The sequence below is a fragment of the Macaca thibetana genome, chromosome 1 (genome assembly GCF_024542745.1).
Source record: "Macaca thibetana thibetana isolate TM-01 chromosome 1, ASM2454274v1, whole genome shotgun sequence".
NCBI lineage: Eukaryota > Metazoa > Chordata > Mammalia > Primates > Cercopithecidae > Macaca > Macaca thibetana.
This window is the reverse complement of record NC_065578.1, coordinates 86105261-86125644: the sequence shown is the minus strand read 5'-3', so window position 1 is coordinate 86125644 and position 20384 is coordinate 86105261. Positions and strand designations below refer to the sequence as shown.

The window sequence follows — 20384 nt, the reverse complement described above, 5'->3', positions numbered from 1 at the left end:
AAAGACACAAGCTCATTAAGAGCTAATCATAAGATTATAGAACACTTTTACACACACACACACACACACACACACATCAATAGGGCTCCTGCGTAATAACAGGGGCTTATAGCTTAAATAACTACAAGCCTCGGATCCTACTTATGAAGGAGTTATTAGGGAAACCCAAAGACAACAAAGGAGACAAAGACAGATACAGGAGAGGAAATTTTAATCTCTGACACCAAAGCTACAGCAAACAGTAAACAGAGCCTAACTCTAGCCAGATAGGCCTTAGTTCTTTTTACCCCTTATGTCACATCTAGCTTATCAAACAAACAAAAAAATTACAAGGCATGCTGAAGGCAAAAAACAAGAGTCTGAAAAGACAACACAGGCATCAAAACCAGACTCATATATGGCAGAGATTTTGGAATTATCACTGCGAGAATTTAGCAACAACGATTAATGTGCTAAGGGCTTTAATGGAAAAAACTACACGACATTCAAAAACTGATGGCCACTGTAGGCATAGACATGGAAACTCTAAGACAAACTGAAATGGAAATAACAAAAATCAGTAACAGAAATGAAGAATGCCTTTGATGGATACAACAGCAGACTAGACACAGCAGAGAAAACCATCAGTGAACTTGAAGGTATAGAGTTGATAGAAACTTCCCAAACTGAAAGGCAAAAAGAGTTTTTTTAAAAAGTAACAAAATATTTAAAAACTGTGGGACAATTACAAAAGGTATTAACTATGGATAATGAGAATATCCGGAGAAAAGAAACAGAATAAATATGTGAATAATGGTGGTTAATTCTCCAAAATTGACAGATACCAAACTACAGATACATGAAGCTCAAAGAACTCAAGAGGGATAAATACCAAAAAATCTACACCTGAGAAAATTAAAATAAGTATTATCTAAAGAATCCATATGAAAAAACTTTGCAAAGAACAATGGTTTCATTAGTACGTGAAAACAGGGTTACTTTTCACTTTCTCTAAATATTCTATACTTTTACAATTCAAAAAATTTAATCTTGATCTATGGCTACAAAAATGATCTTGCACAGTTTTAAAAGGTTCTGAAACCAATTTCATAAAGAATTTCAAAATATTTTTAGCAACTATATTTTCCAATGTATAACTTCCTCACAGTAACTACTTTGAAAAATACTTTTTTTGCCTCATTACTTTATGAGCACATTATAATTATGTTACCTTCTTCAGAACTGTGTTAAGAAGCTTCTGAGAAAGGTTTACCACAATAACCTAACCTGGATTGCTGTACTTTTCCTGCCTTCTTCTGTCTCCCCCCATTGAAAAGAGATCCCACTTCTTATTTTTGACAGTGCATGTGCTTTTAGCAACTATCCTGCTTGCTTCCTGTTACTAATGCTGTTCTAATACAGATAGACGAAAAGACAGGTACCACTATTTATTAAATCAGTAATTTTAATTTTATAAATAACAAATCAATGTATTTGATCATGACCATAGCCTAAAATGAAAGTTATATGATTTATGTATCACTTTATTTATTCGGAAATATTTTTATCCCCTGGCAAGACTTAGGCTACTGTTGCTTTGCCTATAAAATAAGAGGGTATATTACATGAATTATATGAAATGGTACATGGTATATATCATGAACAACCAGGGGAATTATAACATTAAATTTATTCCTTCTGACTGCATGTTTGTACCCTTTAACCTACTTCTCTTCATTCTCCCCACCACTCACCTTTCCCAGTCTCTGTTATCAACCTTTTTACTTTCTACTCTCATGTGATCAAATTTTTTAGCTCTCACATATCTTTCACATGTGAGAACATGTGATATCACCTCAAATTTTTCTTTAATACATGCTTTGGTAATTTCACTTTAGCCCTTAATGTTAATCTAACAATATTTATTTTAAATCATATTTGAAAACTGTAACTTATAATAGCCAACTTAATCCATATTTCTCTTAGCTATCTAGCTGTGCACAGTGGCTCATGCTTGTAATCCCAACACTTTGGGAGGCTAACATAGGAGGATCACTCAAGGTCGGGAGTTCAAGACCAGCTTAGGCAAGAAAGCAAGACCTTGTCTCTATAAAAAGAAAGAAAAGTTCTAAACTACTTTATCAGATTTTCTTAAATTAAAAACTGCCAAGAAATAGCACTTCAATTCACTGTGTTATTTTTAATCCTCTCAGAAACAAATTATACTTGATAGAAAAAATAAAAAGATTACTGGTATTAAGCATTTTTTTCTAAATAAGCAACAACATGACGTTAAGTTCTGTCAAAATGTGCTCAACAATCATTATTATATAAGGTTCCACGATGATGGATTCTGCACTGAAAACTACTTGAACTTACAATCAAAGCCTTTAGTATCATAGTAAGAAAAGCTTTATCATAAATCATGTATGGTACAAAATCCTAACTCAATTCTTATCATTATATACCTGATCTTCCCAAACTATCCTTATTATTATTTAAAACTTTCACTTTTATTCTGTGACCAAAATGCAAGTATGAAATCTGCTTTCCTGGCTCCTTAAATAAAAGGCTGCAAAAATACTATCACTCCAAATTACCTCCAAATATGAAGGGTTACATATAGAGATCTTTTTGGTACTTTAATACCTCACTGCCCACAAAAACAAAATAAAGCGCTACAAAATTAAAATAAGTTATTTAATATCTGTACAAATACTTTGACTTCTTTTCCTACCTCATTTGCCTTTTTTACCCATTCTGCATTACACAAACACATTTCTGTATCTCTTCAACTCTTTTTCAGGACAAGGTAGAATTAAATTGAATAATAAATGTGAAATAATGTATAATACAATTCACATTAAAAATTACATTGCAAACTTTTGACCACATTCAATGTCATGTACATAGGCAAAACTACTATATTTCATGTCACATACTACAACATCATTTTTGTGAGATTGTAACTAAAATAACCTACTATTCTTATTTAAGTAACTTTTAAAAATACTTCTTATTTCAAAGAACATTCTTTTTAAAGGTAGAAATGTTATTTTCCCCTATTAACTGGTCATTTTCAAAAAGTACTCACTCCGCATACTATAAATGCCTAAAATTTAATCACTTATTTTAAAGACTCCCTTTTTCACTTCTCTGTCTCATCTCTTAATTTCTCCTGTAAGTGCCAACATTACTACAAGCACCTAGATGAAGAGCACATAAAACAAATACTCAACTTTTCGTGCTTCAAAGATTTGTTCATTTATGTAAGAACAATGCAAAATCTTGCATACTTGGATAGGCAGGAAAGTCAAAGTTTTCAAATTAAACTGGTAACTCGGTGGGAGGAATAGGAGAGGATGGTATCATAAGACATTGGTTAAATTTTTTTAAAAAGCCAACTTTTCCAATGCAGTAATAAATTTAGGATAAAATCTACTTAGAAAATGGTAGGGTCCTTTAATAATCTTATTCTACAAGATAACTCCTGAAAGCCCAGACTAACATATGCTTAAGTTGTTGGAAACAAAATAAAAATTAAAACAGTTTCCACCTATGGGGTACTATGCTTCATGTGGGGATAGGGAAGGTTAGGTGAAATGCAAAAGGTTAATGTTATTTCTTCATTCTGTCTTTCTCAATTCTAGATTGGTAAAGTCATTCAGAAATGAATTTTTTAAAGTTTTAAAGGTATAGCTAAAATGCAAGCTGAGCTTCCAACAAATCCAGCATTTCTTTCAAAATGTTTCACTGCTAATTAGGAAAATTTTTAAAGATATCCATAAACATAAAATATTATAATATGCAAAATCACTGCTCTACTCTTCAAATTGTACACAACAGCTACATGTTAAATTCTTAGTGAGGTTGACCTGTATTTAAGAATAATGCTATAATTCCTGAAAAAAAGTAGCAGCAACATATATGACAAAAGAGGTGATCACAACACAGTTTACCTCTCATAGTCTACCATTTCAGTCTACCAAAATTTCTGATTGTAAAATGGCAAATAACTCTTTACCTGAGTTAATAGTGTTTGAAGCTGTGTAAGATTCAAGAATTTCATTTTTTCTAAAGTCATCCTCAAAATCTTGGCAATACGGCCAGCCATGGTGGCTCACGCCTGTAATCCCAGCACTTTGGGAGGCCGAGGCGGGAGGATCATGAGGTCAGGAGATCAAGACCATCCTAGCTAACACCGTGAAACCCCGTCTCTACTAAAAATATAAAAAATTAGCCAGGCATGGTGGCGCCTGTAGTCCCAGCTATTTGGGAGGCTGAGGCAGGAGAATGGCATGAACCCGGGAGGCGGAGCTTGCTGTGAACCGAGATGCGCCACTGCACTCCAGCCTGGGCAACAGAGCAAGACTCCGTCTCAAAAAAAAAAAAAAAAATTGGCAATAAATATTAATGTACAGCCTATGCTATTCTGTATTTGAGTTAAAAGGATAAGAAAAGCTGAACTTTCCTCATTTAAATAAAGGATACAGAACATATTCCTCTATTTGAGATATAATAATGAATCACCATGAGAAAACTGACAATATAATAAAGCAACTATCACATAAAACTTTTTCTAAAATGGAGAAATAGGCTTAGGTTCTTTCTTCTTTCATTAATTTGACTATCATTAATCCTTTAAAAATTTAGAGGCCAAAGAGTTATTTTATACACATATATGCACATAAACACATACATACACACATTCCCATGACAATTTAAATTTAATTTGCATTCTACAAATCTGTCTTTAATTGTCAATTTCACAGGGATTAGTAGGAAAGAGTAAAGAGAGTCCAGTAACATCAAAAAGTCAAAGCTTTTCTAGAATTTATATGAAAACAAATAGATTTCTACTTTAAAGAGACAAATAACAATATGAATTGCCAGTGATTAAAGAATAAAAAGCTAACCTGAATGTCAAATCTATAACTCATGTAACATCATGTGATTTATCTGGACTTATCAGACAAGTGTCATCCTATGAGATGAGGCACTGGGAAAAACTACAGCACCAAAAAATGTAGGCTGTAGACTACATTAAACCTTAAAGACAACAATGGCAAAGAAAAAGTAGTTAGGTATTATTGTCATTAATAACAATTTATAACTACAGTGTTTGTACAAACATTCATTATCTCATTTGAAGAACATTTATCTTAACAGCAATTCTCTGAAGAAAGCAAAACAAGTATCATTTACATTAAATGAAACTATACACATAAAACACTTATAAATATACAGTAAGTACTCCATAACTGTTAGTTACTGTCTGTTACAAATGAAGGTTCAGAGGTCATGATGGCTTACTAATTAAACACAAAGTTCCAACCTAGGGCAAAAGAAAAAGGGCACACAATGGCATCTTACCTATAAGACAAACCTGAACAAGCACATATCAAGTCAGAGTATCACTGACAAATCCCAGGTGAGGTGCAAAAGTCACACATATCCCTTATTTTAATGGCTGAGAAATCCATTTCAAGACACTAAAATATCATCACACAACTTTGCTTTTTTGTTTTAACCTTGAAAGTAGGAAGGAAAGATAAGAAATTTATGTCTTAGGAGACAATGGTGAATGTTTTCTTCTATTTTATTTAAACAAATGCAGAAACTATTAAAATACATTAAAATCACGTTAAGCCAGTCTTTCTAATCAGCCCTTCTATAGAGGAAACAACTGAGTTTTTCTGCCAGAGGTGTATAACATTCTGGGAACATCCAACACTTTACAAGAGCTGGGTATGTTTTGTTGAAAAGCAATAAAACTGTGTTGAAATAAAAACACTGGCAATTGGAGGCACTTTCTTAACACCCAAATACAGAATATAAATCAAGAATCTTAAATACAGATCAAATCTAAATATAGATCAAGAATCCTCGTGTCAAACCTCACTGCTGAACCAGTTTCAGTTTGTCATGGACAAAACTTGAACAAGGAAATCAAATGCAAGGTTGAAGAAGGACTTTATTGATTTCAATCCAGTAATTCAATTTTACTCAAAGCTCTAATATTCCTGCCTATATTTAAAATAGTATATTTTTTTATCACTGAAAACTTAAGATTATGTCCTTTTACATCACACCTTAGAAACTGAAAGAAACAGCCCTAGTTAAACATCAAACTCTTAGAATAAAAATAGGGTAGAATTTGCAACTCTATTGAATACACTATAAAAATTCAGGTTTGCAGCAAGATTTTAGTTAGAATGTTTATGCTGTGCGTTTAGTTTCTTCTAAAGATTTCCTTTTTTAAGTTACTATTAACTAAAAGACATACTGTAATAAAGCATTATTTTGAAAGCATGATAGTAACAGAGCACTCGATACAGAATTCATTGTCTGAAGACAAGCTATGGAGACTCAGACTACCAACTTATGTAGCAGAAAAAAATAAAACTAGTTTGATTAGCCCATTTCCTATACTGTTTTGCTTCAAAGCATACAGGGACTACATACCAGAAGTTTGTTATCAATGAACCAATAACATCTCTAAATTACATTAAGCCCAACTCAAACGTAGTTTATAATTAGAAATAAATTTGCCAAGAGTTAGTCTGCACTTGCATAGCCACTTAACCTCAAATCCTTAACCATACCAAGCAAAAGTCTAAGGTGTTTTCCAACACAACTCTCCTTTCCCAACTGACATCATCTGATCAGTCTCTAAAGTCATTTCTGAGTGCTTACCTGTACAAATCACTTATTTCTAGCTATATCACAAATTTAAAAATAAATAATGGAAAAACATAAGGTAATACTAATGGATTATTCCTAACTTATACTGGAATTTAGGAAAGTGGACATTACTTTCCCTCTAAATCCAGTTTTAAGTTGCTATATAAGTAGCAAATCAATTCACCATTTTCAAATCACTACCTTTCCACAGGAGGAGAATCCAACAGTTACAATTTAAAAGACTTCTCCTTGACACTTTCGAGTACTCACAGGTTCAGTACAAGCTAACTACCTTTAGCAAGAATTATATCATGCCACGTTGAACATCTGAGGACTATAATAATAATATTCACCTTAGGGTAAACTATATGCATTTTCTATACATGCAACATATTCAATATAACTACTATTAGCACTACTATCCCTGATTCTCTTCCCCACTACTTAGCTTGGAATAAAGGTATTCTGGAAGGAATACAGGAAAGAAGCCTCTGAACAGAACTATTAATCCAGCCACGCCCAGCAAGAATGTGACCAATTAGCTCAAAAGCCATACTAACAGGAAAAGCAAAAACCTCTTCTGGAGCCACATGGTTCATCAGCCAGTCTGAAAGAGTCTTCCTCTTAGACTCAGCTGTATCTAAAGGGATACAAAAGGTCTGGTTTCTTAAAGTCAGAATAAAACTGATAACATTTCAAAGAATTAACTAACATACACTTGAAACTTCTATGAGGAAGGAGGAAGGTGGGACTATCACGGGTAAGTCTTGCCTAACTTTCAGTTAACAACTTGCTAAGGCCTGTGCTCAATACCATACTAGAGATTATGAAGAAATCAAGAAGCATAATAAAACCATTATTCTTTCCCTGAATTTATAATATTAGTTTTAATTACCAAGTATAATTCAAATGATCCAAGTTCACTACTTTCCCCTCAGTCAACTCGGGGACACCCAATCGAAGATCCACCCAGTTTCTACCACTAGCCAAGATGGAGTAAAAGAGACTGGGTTTACCCTCTTAACTGAAACAACAAAACAAAAATAAAATACATAACAACAATTTTCAGACTTTGGACATTAAACAGGAAATCAGCATAGTATGAGGATTCCTGAGAAAAAGGAAATGAAGTGAGTCCTATGACTGCCTGAGAGAGTTTCCAGGCTACAGCACAGGGAGGGAGAACTCAGTCTAATTCAGGGATCCAACATTCTTCTTGAATTAAGCAGCGAGAATCAAGGTTTTAGGAAAGACAAAGCGGCTGAAGTTTGCTGGGCAGTGTACTGAAGAGGACAGAGCCAAAAACAGAATTTTCAGCAGAGTACCTCTCAGTGCATATGTGTTAAGAAACTGAGGCCAAAAAACAGCCATTCAAAATGGACAGGAGGAACAATTTTGGGGATTCACTCAACCAGCATTCCCTTCAGCCAAAGTGGCAAAACCTTGTAATACACAGGGCACTGGGTGGAATACTCTGAAGGGCACTAAAAGGGACTGCCAGTAATGGAGCAAAATTAGTCCTAGACTAAAGGCTTTGTGGTGCCGTCAAACAAACTTAAAAGCAAGCCTCAAAAAGACAAAACTGTTTCTAGATAACTTAAGTATGTCCCAAAACAAAGTGTGCAAGTATTTATAAGAATATGAAAAATATCCAGTACCTAGCAAGGTAAAATTAATAATGTCTGCCATCCAGTTAAAAATGAACAGACACGTAAAGAAAATATGGCCCATAATGTAGAGAAAAGCAAATCAATAGAAAGCAACCCAGAAATAACCCAGATGATAGAATTAGTAGACAATGACATCAGAAAGAATTATTATAACAATATTCCACTTGTTCCAAAAAAAAAAGGAAAAGCATGTGATATGCTTTGGCTGTGTCCCCACCCAAATCTCATCTTGAATTCACACGTGTTGTAGGAGGGACCTGGTAGGAGGTAACTGAATCATGGGGGCAAGTCTTTCCCATTCTGTTCTCATGACATTAAGTCTCGTGAGATCTGATGGTTTTAAAAAGAGGCGTTCCCCAAACAAGCGTTCTCATTTTTTGCCTGCCACCATCCACCCCTCCTTGCCTTCCACGATGATTGTGAGGTTGCCCCAGCCATGTAGAACTATTAAACCTCTCTCTTTTAGTTTATTGCTGTCTTGGGCATGTCTTTATCAGCAGCGTGAAAAACGGACTAATACAGTGAATTGGTATCATAGAGTGGGGCATTGCCGAAAACATACCCCAAAATGTGGAAGTTACTTTGGAACTGGGTAACAGGCAGAGGTTAGAACAGTTTTGAGGGCTCAGAAGAAGACAGGAAAATGTGGGAAAGTTTGGGAACTTCCTAGAGAGTTGTTGAATCGCTGATAGTGATATGAACAATAAGGTCCAGTCTAAGGTGGTCTCAGATAGAGACAAGGAACTTATTGGGAACTGGAGCAAAGGTGACTCTTGTTATGTTTTAGAAAGGAGACTGGTGGCCTTTTGTACCTGCCCTAGGGATTTGTGGAACTTTGAACTTGAGAGAGATGATTTAGGATTTCTAGTGAAAGAAATTTCTAAGCAGCAAAGCATTCAAGAGATGGCTTGGGTGCCATTAAAGGCATTCAGTTTTAAAAGGGAAACAGAGCATCAAAGTTAGGAAAATTTGCAGACTGACAGTATGACAGAAAAGAAAATTCCATTTTCTCAGGAGAAATCCAAGCCCACTGAAGAAATTGCGTAAGTAACAAGGAGCTGAATGTTAATCCCCAAGACAATGGGGAAAATGTCTCCAAGGCATGTCAGAGGTCTTCACAGCAGCAACCCCCATCACAGGCCCAGAGGTTTAGAAGGAAAAAATGGTTTCGTGGGCTGGGTCCAGGGTTCCCGTGTTATGTGCAACCTAGAGACTTGGCACCCTTTGTCCCAGCCGCTCCTGCCATGGCTGAAAAGGGCCAACGTAGAGCTCGGGCCATGACTTCAGAAGGTGCAATCCCCAAGCCTCGGCAGCTTCCACATGGTGTTGAGCCTACGAGTGCACAGAAGTCAAGAACTGAGGTTTGAGAACCTCTGCCTAGAGTTCAGATGTATGGAAATACCTGGATACCCAGGCAGAAGTTTGTTGTGGGGCAAGGCTCTCATGGAGAACCTCTGCTAGGGCAGTGTGGAAGGGAAATGTGAGGTTGCAGTCCCCATACAGAGTCCCTACTGGGGCACGACCTAGTTGGGCTGTGAGAAGAGGGCCACTATCCTCTAGACCTCAGAATGGTAGATCTACTGACAGCTTGCACAGTGCACCTGGAAAAGCCACAGACACTCAATGCCATGCTGTGAAAGTAGCCAAGAGTGGGGGGCTATATCAGGCAAAGCCACAGGGGTGGAGCTGCCCAAGGCCGTGGGAGCCCAACTCTTGCATCAGCATGACCTGGATGTGAGACATGGAGTCAAAGGATATCATTTTGAAGCTTTAAGATTTGACTGCCCCGCTGGATTTCGGACTTGCATGGGGCCTGTAACCCCATTGTTTTGGCCAATTTCTCCCACTTGGAATGGGTGTATTTACCCAATATATCTAGGAAATAACTAATTTGCTTTTGATTTTACAGGTGCATAGGCAGAAGGGACTTGCCTTGTCTCAGATGAGACTTTGGACTGTGGGCTTTGGAGTTAATGTTGAAATGAGTTAAGACTTCGGGGGACTGTTGGGAAGGCATGATTGGTGTTGAAATGTGAGAACATGAGATTTGGGAGGGGCCAGGGGTAGAATGATATGGTTTGGCTGTGTTCCCACACAAATCCCATCTTGAATTCCCCTGTGCTGTGGGAGGGACCTGGTGGGAGGTAATTGAATCATGGGGGCAAGTCTTTCCCATGCTGTTCCCATGATAGCAAATAAGTCTCACAATATCTGACAGTTTTAAAAAGAGGTGTTCTTGCTGGGCGAGGTGGCTCACACCTGTAATCCCAGCACTGTGGGAGGCCAATGTGGGTGGATCACAAGGTCAGGAGATCGAGACCAGCCTGGCTAACATGGTGAAACCCTATCTCTACCAAAAATACAAAAAAGTAGCCGGGCATGGTGGTGGGCGACTGTAGTCACAGCTACTCGAGAGGCTGAAGCAGGAAAATGGTGTGAACCCAGGAGGCGGAGCTTGAAGTGAGCCGAGATCGCGCCACTGCACTCCAGCCTGGGCGACAGAGCGAGACTCCGTCTCAAAAAAAAAAAAAAAAGCCGTTCCCCTGCACAAGCTTTCTCATTTTTTGCCTGCCACAAAGATGTGACTTGCTCCTCCTTGCCTTCCACCATGACTGTGACGCTTCCCCAGCCATGTGAACTGTAAGTCCAATTAAGTCTCTTTCTTTTGTAAGTTATTCAGTCTTGGGCGTGAAAACGAGCTAATACAGGATGTTAAGGAAAGAAATGAAAGATAATTTTTTAAAGACCTATACTGAACTTTTAGAAGGGTGGAGGGAAGGGTGGGGGGCCATGCCTGAGATAAAAAATAAACTGGGTAATATTAAAAGTGGAATACATACTGCAGAAGGATTGGTGAATTAAAGACCTAGTAGTAAAAACTATCTAAAACAACACACACAAAAAAGACTAAGAAAGATGAATAGAACATCACTGAACTGTGGAACAATTTCATGTGGCCTAATATAAGTGTATTTCGAAGCCCTGAAAAAGAGGAGAGGCAGCACAGAAAAATTAATATGTGAAGAAATAATGGCCAAAAATGTTTAAATGTTTAAAATGTTTAAAATATTTAAAAATGTTTAAATAAAAACTATAAACTCACAGATCCAAGAAGCTCAACAAACCCCAGGAACAAGAAACATAATACAAGGGCCATTATATCAAATAATTAAAAACCTAGTGAAAATCTTAAAAGTAGGCAAAGCGGAAAAATAAAAGACATGCTACATATAGTAGAACAAAGAATGATGGCAACTTTCTCACCAGAAACAATGCAAGCCAGAAGACAATGAAGCAACATCTTTAAGGTACTGAAACAACAAAAATGTCAGCTTAGAATTCTATACCCAACAAAAATATCCTTCAAACACTATAGCAAATAAAAACTTTTTCAGACACACAAAGTGAAAAGAATTCATCACCAGTACATTTTTAAGTGTAAGTAATGTTAAAAGAAATTCTTCAGGGTGAAAATAAATGGTACCACATGAAATCTGCATACACACACACACACACACACACACACACACACACACACAAAAATAAAGAACACTGGGAATGGTAAATATGTGAGTAAATTTTTAAAAAATTTTTAAGCATTTTATATCTTTTTAAAAGATAACTAAGTTAAAGCAAAATAATAATGTATTGTAGGACTCATATATAGAAGTAAAATGTGTAACGACGATAGCAAGAACCCAGAAAAAAGTGGTAATATATTAAGGTTCTTATACTACACATGAAATTCTATCATGAATACCATAAACCCTTAACCACTAAAAAAAAAAACAAACAAACACCAAAGAGCACTGCTAGTAAGTCATCAAATTAAAAAATGGAATTTAAAAATACTCCTTTAATCCTAAAAACAGAAAAAAAGGAATCACAAAACAGTTAAGACAAACAGAAAACAAATAGCAACTCAAATTTAAACCCAACCACATCAATAATCACATTAAGTGTTCTAAATATTTCATTTACAAAAGAGATTGTGAAATTGGATGCAAGATTAGATGCTGTCTACCAAAAATCCACTTTAAATATAAATACACAAGTAGGTTAATACTAACAGGATGGGAAAAGATATACCACCTGACACTACTCAAAAAAAAACTGAAGTGTCTGTATTAGCACTAGACAAAGTAAGTGTCATAGTTCACTGTGTGGTACTAAAACAAAATACCTGAGACTTGGTAATTTATAGAAAACAGAAATGTATTTCTTCACAGTTCTGGAAACTGAGAAGTCCAAAATCAAGGCACCAGCATCTGGAGAGGGACTTCTTGCGGCATCTTCATATGGTTGGGGGTAGAAATGGCAAAAGGGGGACAAATGCTGTCTTCTTACGTAGAAAAAAGAAAATCCACTCCCATGAGTTTTTTTATAGCAGTATTAATACAGTTATGAGGAGAGAGCCCTCATCACCTAAACACCCTCCATTCCCCGCCCCAATACTGTTGCATCGGGGATTAAGTTTCCAACACGTAAATTTTGGGGGACACATTAACACCACAGCAGTAGGTTTCAGAGCAAAGAATATTACCAAGGATAAACACAGTATCTTCTATTAAAAAAAGGGTTGGTCAATCAAGAAGACGTGACAGCCTAAATGTTCATATACTTAATCACAGCACTTCAAAATACATGAAGCAAAAAGTGACAGAATTACAAGAAAAACAGACAAATCCACAATTATATCAAAGATTTCAAAACCCCTCTTCATAACTGATGAAGAGGCAGGAAAAAATCAAGAATACAAAACAACGTAACAATACTACCAACCACTTGACATTTACAGCACACTTCAGTCAATAACAACAGAATACGTATTTTTCACATTCACCTGGAACATTTACCAAGGTAGTTTATTTTTTTCTTAATTTTTAATTGACAAAACTATATATATTTATCTGTACAACATGTTTTAAAACATGTATATATCATGGATGGCTAAATCAAGCTAATTCACCCAACATGCATTACCTCACATACTTTTTTTTGGTATGGTGAAAACAAAATCTACTCTATTAGCAATTTTCAAGAATACACTGTTACAGGAGAATGAGGGAAAGCTTCTGGAACCATGTCTTTAGGTAAGTGAGGCAATAGAATCAGGTGTACAAATTACCCAACAGGAGCATTGACGGTTAATCTATTGTTAACAGGCAGAAAGGCAGAATACAAAAGTACAGGTACTGGTAGGTGGGTAATTCTTAAAAATAACTAGGCTATAGTGAACCATGATTATGAAGTTCATCTATAAGTACATCCTTCAAAAGTGGTCTTTCTGGAGAGCAGTGTTTGAACATTCATTATTATTTCAATTTCACTAAGTGTCATAAAGCTATTAGAAGGCTTTCCAGAGTGGTGGACAGACATCCCAGAATTATCTTAATTGAGATCAACTGTTTCAGGTGACCACTCCATGGCACTAGATATCTTATTCAAGACTAATAAGTGAGGCACCAATTACCAATTCTAGAATAACTGTATTCCTATTAACCCAAAGTCCTCAAAACAGTAGCTACTGTGAGGTTTTCCAAATGATTTCAGAAGTAAGGAAATCTACCATTCTCTGGAACATGTTACAGGTATCACTGCATGGTTTCAGGAACTTGTAAAAACTACCAAATTCCAAAAAGCAGTCTCAACCTTGGCCCTGGAATTAGTTGTTTAGTCTAGTAGAGTTTTAAGAACATAATGACTAACATAATTATCACCTATGGATGAGTACATAATCCATTCTCAATTATTTTCCCCATCTAAAAGATTATTCCTAACGTGCTCATAAATTCATATAGGGATATAAGAATACAGTCAACAAATTACTTACAATGCTAAAACCCTATAGAAAATAAAGTTACCAAGCACATAGTTCTATCATTTATGTGAGAAAACGTTTCGCTGCACTGTTCGACCAGTCAATATTAGCAACAAGTGCACTCTTGAAATTCGGGAAGAACTACTTTTCACCAGCCACAAATTCTGACATTTTATGGTAATGAGTCACAGTTAAATAGTTTTCATTTGGATTCCCTGTCCTTTTCCATTTCTCACTAGAAAATTAAGTCTACATTTTAATACAATGAAGTATTAACTTCATTAGAAGTTGAAAAACTTCTTTTTCACAAGTAATGCGCTTATCTCCTAAATTTAACTCACAATCTGCATGTTATGTTATTAAAACAAAAAAAGTCCACTAAATATGAAACATCTACTATATCTGTGATCCTTGCCATTAAAGGAATCACATACTCCTTTGCAAATCTGATGAAAGTTATGTATATAATTTCAGGGAATTCACCTTGAAGCCTATTTATGGGTCCCTGAGGTTTAAAGAATCTCTGATTAATGGAAAATTGCATCCAAAATTGATCCAAGAACATATGAAAACTTAGTATGTGATTAAAAGAAGGAATGTTAACATACAGTTGGAAAAAATGATTTACTGAGAAAATCATGATAAATCTCTGTAAACATATAAATGGTTTAAAGAGCCAAATGTAATAAACTATAAAATACTATAATAAAATAAGAAAATGTACACAATCTTGGCTCAGGGTAAGTCTTCCTAAGCAACATATGAAAATGACTTACCTAAATTGATAGATTTAACTGTGTATATTTTAAAACTTCTATATGAGCAAAACACACCATAAAGTCAAAAAACAAATGGCAAACTTGGACAAAAACAAATGCAAGAGGCCGAGTGCAGTGGCTCACACCTGTAATCCCAGCACTTTGGAAGGCAGAGGGGGGCAGATCACTTGAGGTCAGGAGTTCAAGACCAGCCTGGCCAACATGGTGAAACCCTGTCTCTACTAAAAATACAAAAATTAGCTGGGCATGGTGGCACGTAACTGTAATCCCAGCTACCTGTGAGGCTGAGACAGGAGTGAGCTGAAATCGCACCACTGCACTCCAGACTGGGTGACAGAGCAAGGCTCATCTCAAAAAAGAAAAAAAAAGCAGAACTTATGACAGATAAAGGATTACTAATTCTAACATTTAAAAAAATAAGTAAACTACCCAATAGAAAAATAGACAAATGAAAATTAACAAATAAATGGGCAATAAACATATGTAAAGATGTTCAACCTAACTAGAAATCAGAAGGTAAATTAATTCAGTATATCATTTCACAGCCTCACACTGGCAAAAATTAGAAGCTGATTATCTTCTAGTGCAATGAACATGTGCTGGCAGTGTAGATTACTATACCTTCTGAAAAACAAAAAAAAAATGTTGAAAAGTAGATTTTTAAATCTATTAAATTATGAAATATGTATATCCTTTGTCCCAGCAATCTCACATACAGAATTCATCCTAGCACAAAATGACATCAACATGAGTTAAACAGATATATAAGGATGTTTCCTGTAATTGTTTATAATACTAAGAAAAAAAGTCAAAAAATTATATATGTGTATATATATGTGTGTATATATACACACACATACACACACATACACGACAGATGGGGGACAAACTGAATGTCCGTTACTAGAATAATGGCTTAATAATTTAGGCCGGGCGCGGTGGCTCAAGCCTGTAATCCCAGCACTTTGGGAGGCCGAGACGGGCGGATCACGAGGTCAGGAGATCGAGACCATCCTGGCTAACACGGTGAAACCCCGTCTCTACTAAAAAATACAAAAAACTAGCCGGGCGTGGTGGCGGGTGCCTGTAGTCCCAGCTACTTGGGAGGCTGAGGCAGGAGAATGGCGTGAACCTGGGAGGCGGAGCTTGCAGTGAGCTGAGATCCAGCCACTGCACTCCAGCCTGGGCCGCAGAGCGAGACTCCGTCTCAAAAAAAAAAAAAAAAAAAAAAAAAAAAAAAATTTATGATACATGCATACTTTGGAGTATTATACAGCTATTACTAATAGAATGAGTAAGTCACATCTATATGTACTGACCTGGAAAGATGTCTATGACATTCAAGGCAAAAAGAGCAAGCTTCATTGTAATATGTGCACCACAATGCCATATTTGTTTTTTAAAAAATAAAAATAAAAAAACTATATTACTGAATTTTTTTTTCAGGAATTCCTAATTAGTGAATTTCCCAAGTAGTCAATGAGTATACCTCAGTTTTGAATACATCTATTGCTCTATTAGAGGTCTTACCATCAAAATACTATATTCTCAAATCAAGGAATATTAAAGCCACTATCAGACAATACTATGCTTTGGAATCTTCTACAATGAAAATGATAATAACTACTTTTAAGGACAAAATGTTTAATAGGGTTTTTTTAATGCCAAAATAAAAATGCTTTTTTAACATTGTGATTTTGCACATATGGAAAACAGCTAGATTTTTTTTTTCCTATAGTAAAAATAAGCTATCTATTTCAGTTGTTTCATTGGGTAACATAATTATGTTCATTACATGAATATAAACAAGGGGCAGACGTTACACTAAACCAATTCCTTTGTGTCAGAAATTCAATTTTCTCTGAATGATATTCATTCTTAGCAATAAATGCAATTAAACATTGATATTACAATTTTAAAACTCTATTCAAATAGCTAAATCTTGGCGTAATGTCAATATAAAGTCTTAAGCAACCGGACATAATTAAAGGAGCAATTGATTTGGAATCAGACATAACTGGGTTGCAATCCTGGCTCTGCCACTTAAATGTGATGTGGTCTTGGGCAAGTTATATAACCTCTAAGCCTGTTTCTGCACCTGCAAAAATGGCTTTCTGTTGTTTTTTGGTTTTATTTGAGACTGAGGCTCGCTCTTTGCCCAGGCTGGAGTGCAGTGGTGCGATCTAGGCTCACTGCAATCTCTGCCTCCCAGGTCCAAGTGGTTCTCATACCTTAGCCTCCTGAGTAGCTGGGATTACAGGCGCCCGCCACCACGCCCGACTAATTTTTGTATTTTTAGTAGAGATAGGGTTTCACCATGTTGGTGAGGCTGGTCTCGAACTCCTGACCTCAAATGATCCGCCGGCCTCGGCCTCCCAAAGTGCTGGAATTACAGGCGTGAGCCACTGCGTCTGGCCAAAAATGGCTTTAAATGGTGTTCTTACTTTAAACATGAGTATCTAAGATGAAAAGTGCCTAGTACAGAATCTGGTTGTCAAAATATGGTTTCCTCTGCTAGGCATGGTAACACCCACCTGTAGTCCCAGGTAGACTTACCTGTAGTCCCAGGAGGATTTTGATGCATATTTACTATTTTTTATGAAATTTTCTTTCTTGTATCACAAGAAAGCACTTTATATTTTAACTGTGGCATTATACATCTTCAGAGAATTTTCTTTTAAAAATTATTCAGATTGTGTCTATGGAAGCAATTTTCAAGTATATGGGGAAAAAAATGTTAGCCAAGGAGGAAAACCAAAAACTTAAGTCATTCTAACCCACTGTAATGTGTCTAAGAAATCAACTCCAGAGAATTCCAAAGAGGAGTCTTTTCTTTTTTCTGTAGAGCTGGATCATTAATGACGCCAGAATAATGACCAATAATGATCAATGACCAGAATAATGATCAATAATGACCCTGAATGTCGCTAAATGGATACAAAAGAAAAACCGTACTGGATAACCTTCAATATTTAAAGTGGACATTTTTTTCCATCATACAAGATACATATTAATAAAAGAACTGGTAAATAAACTGCGTATCTCTTCGAATTTTACTCTAGAGTTGAGGACTGGGAGTATCTTTAGTTCTTCTCCAACTTTAGTTGCACTTCATTCAGATTTACTTGATGGTTTTTCTTTCAAGGCTCTTTAAAATGTCAAGGCTTTTGCAAAGCCTTGTACCAAAATAGCTGCTGTACGTATATCACAATTATTTTCTGGTACATTTTTCCTAAAAATTAATCATCCATTCACAGTAACATCTATTTCTTAGTCTAAATTATACTGCTGGGGTTTTTTTGTTTTGTTTTCTTTTGTTTTGCTGGCTTCTCAAAGGTATTCAAAATGATTTTGAGGTGAAAGTATGCAAAAAACACTTCACATTACTTTTCCATATTCAAATTACATCCTCTTGAGTTGATTTTTAAGTGCCATGCACATTTTTAAATCGAAATTTATCACTGTCAATTCTTTTAACTCTCGCTCTCCATGCTGAGCTCTTCCAAATGCCAAAGTTCCCTATTAATCCGAAAGTACCTATTCTCTGTGCTTTTTTTCTGGCCTTTCACAACTTCGCACCAACTTTTTGTACTTCAGAACCCTTCACACATGAAAGCACCTGTTAACCCTTTAAGGTATTTAACCACATGGTTAACTTTCCGCATAATCCTACTTTTCCTTTAACAAACTTCACTACATAATTCCCCTTCAGCGTTCCCTCCTCTTCGAAATTCACATCAACACTGCCGCGAAGCAACATACATAGGCATCCCTATTCTCAAGCCCCAATTCATCAGTTTAGCGCCACTAAAGACTTTAAATCTCCGGACCCTCATTTCCGTACTCCGATGAAGCTTTTCACTCGCGTTCCTGCACTACCCCGCCAGCCCCCCTCAACTGGCAATTATAAGGTCCCTTGCTGCCCCTAGCACAAGAGTGCAACTCGCTACAGTGTATTTATTTTACTCTCCATCGTCGCAGCATCTCCTTCCATTTCTGCGCACCTATCCCTTCATGAACCCCCAGAAGAATTCGTATCCAGATGCCCATAGCTCAAATTAGAATACCCCTCGTCTGACATTGCCAGGGCTTTCTGTACGACTTCCAAGAGAACACGCGATGCTGAGCGCTTCTGTCTCCACCAGCAACACCCGCTCCCCATTGAGTTCGGTCTTCTCTCTCACTCTCTCTCCGTGGAATGCCTACTTCGGGGCATCCCTTTGGCTCGGGAAGCCCAACCTTGCAACCTCTGTCCCGTGACCTCGCGAGCCCAGCACGCCACTCAAGCTTAATTCAACCCATTCTTGGAGCTCGTGCCCTCGCTGCCCCTAGTTCCCGGTTCTCTTTGAAACCTCTTTCAGCCCCCGAGCCAGACCCCAGGTTAGACAAACGCCCACTTGCTCCGGCGGCAGTGCCTCCTCGGCCCCTTCCACAGCACTCAGCCCGGGGCAGTTCAGTTCCTCACCTAGCTTCGAGCGGGACTCCTCCAGTTTCTGGATCTGGTTTTCCAAGAAGAGCATCGCCACCGCGAAGGCCACCACCGCCAGCAGCTGCAACTTGGGCGGCATCATAATCCTGAGGAGCCCCATGAAACCCGCTGCTCGGGATCAAGACATACCGCGGGGGGCGGGGAGCGGGGCCCCGGAGGCGAGAGAGACGCCGGGAGGAGCCCGCCGAGCCGGGAGCGAGGCAAAGAGAGCGCGACAGCGAGAGAACCACCGCAGCGACCCCCCTTCTCGCCTCTCTAGTCCCCCTCCCCCAGGCACTAGCACCAACGCCGCCGGTGTCCGCTTCTCCTCAGCCGACTCAACGGCCGCCCCCTCCAAAAGCCCGCGCAGCAAACAGCGCGAAGCGGCTGCCGGGCTCTCGCCTCCTTCTACTGCCTCAGTCCCCGACCCCCGCGCCCGCCTGCCTGCCCGCCTTCCTCTCTTCCTTCCTTCCCTCCCTCCTTTGCTCGCGGCCGCGCGCCCCTCCACTAGCGCTGCGGCTGCGCCGCCCTCAGCCCCGCCCCCGCCCATCCCCCTCCGCCACCACGCGCACGCATCCGCGTACGCTGCTCGGCAACCAGAAGCCCCGCCCCTCCTCCCGTTCGGGTCCAATTATTGGACCGAAGAGCCCCTGCGCTTCGCTCTTGTTTCGGTTTACGGTTGGTTTCCTCTGCCACAGAGCTCAATCAAGACGACGTTCAATTGGGTAAACTTGGAGAAGAAGGCAGGGCTAAAACTGGCTAAGGCGTGGCTTCTTGGCTGCTTGACGAAGTGTCGTGAATGAAAGAAAGGAGACCGTAGAAGCAAAGAAGTGGGGAGTTTAGGAAAGTGCCTGATTTGGGTAATCGAAAGCACCCAGTGACTGTCTTTGTATTTGATGACTTTTAAGCTCTCATATGCCGTTATTTAATACCTGTCACTTCCAAATAAAAGATGTAAGGGCAACGGCCGTTAGCGTTCTATT

The 20384-nt window shown here is 37.8% G+C and overlaps 3 protein-coding genes across 5 annotated transcripts in view; 1 reads left to right on the top strand and 2 right to left on the bottom strand.

The window, feature by feature from the left end:
• HS2ST1 (heparan sulfate 2-O-sulfotransferase 1) overlaps window positions 1-19924 on the bottom strand; it is a 198323-nt gene extending 178399 nt beyond the window's left edge. For 2 of the 3 annotated variants that reach the window (XM_050774461.1, XM_050774541.1), the window contains exon 1: window positions 19399-19924. In XM_050774461.1, the coding sequence (XP_050630418.1) occupies window positions 19399-19522 (124 nt within the window). In that variant the 5' untranslated portion in view covers window positions 19523-19924. The remainder of the gene's footprint in view (window positions 1-19398) is intronic. The other variant, XM_050774620.1, reaches the window with a different exon arrangement.
• The window catches only part of LMO4 (LIM domain only 4), a 523833-nt gene that overhangs the window by 417130 nt on the left and 86319 nt on the right, over window positions 1-20384 (bottom strand). The gene's annotated exons all lie outside the window — the stretch shown is intronic.
• Window positions 1-20384, top strand: part of SELENOF (selenoprotein F) — a 270936-nt gene that overhangs the window by 200248 nt on the left and 50304 nt on the right. The window lies entirely within an intron of this gene.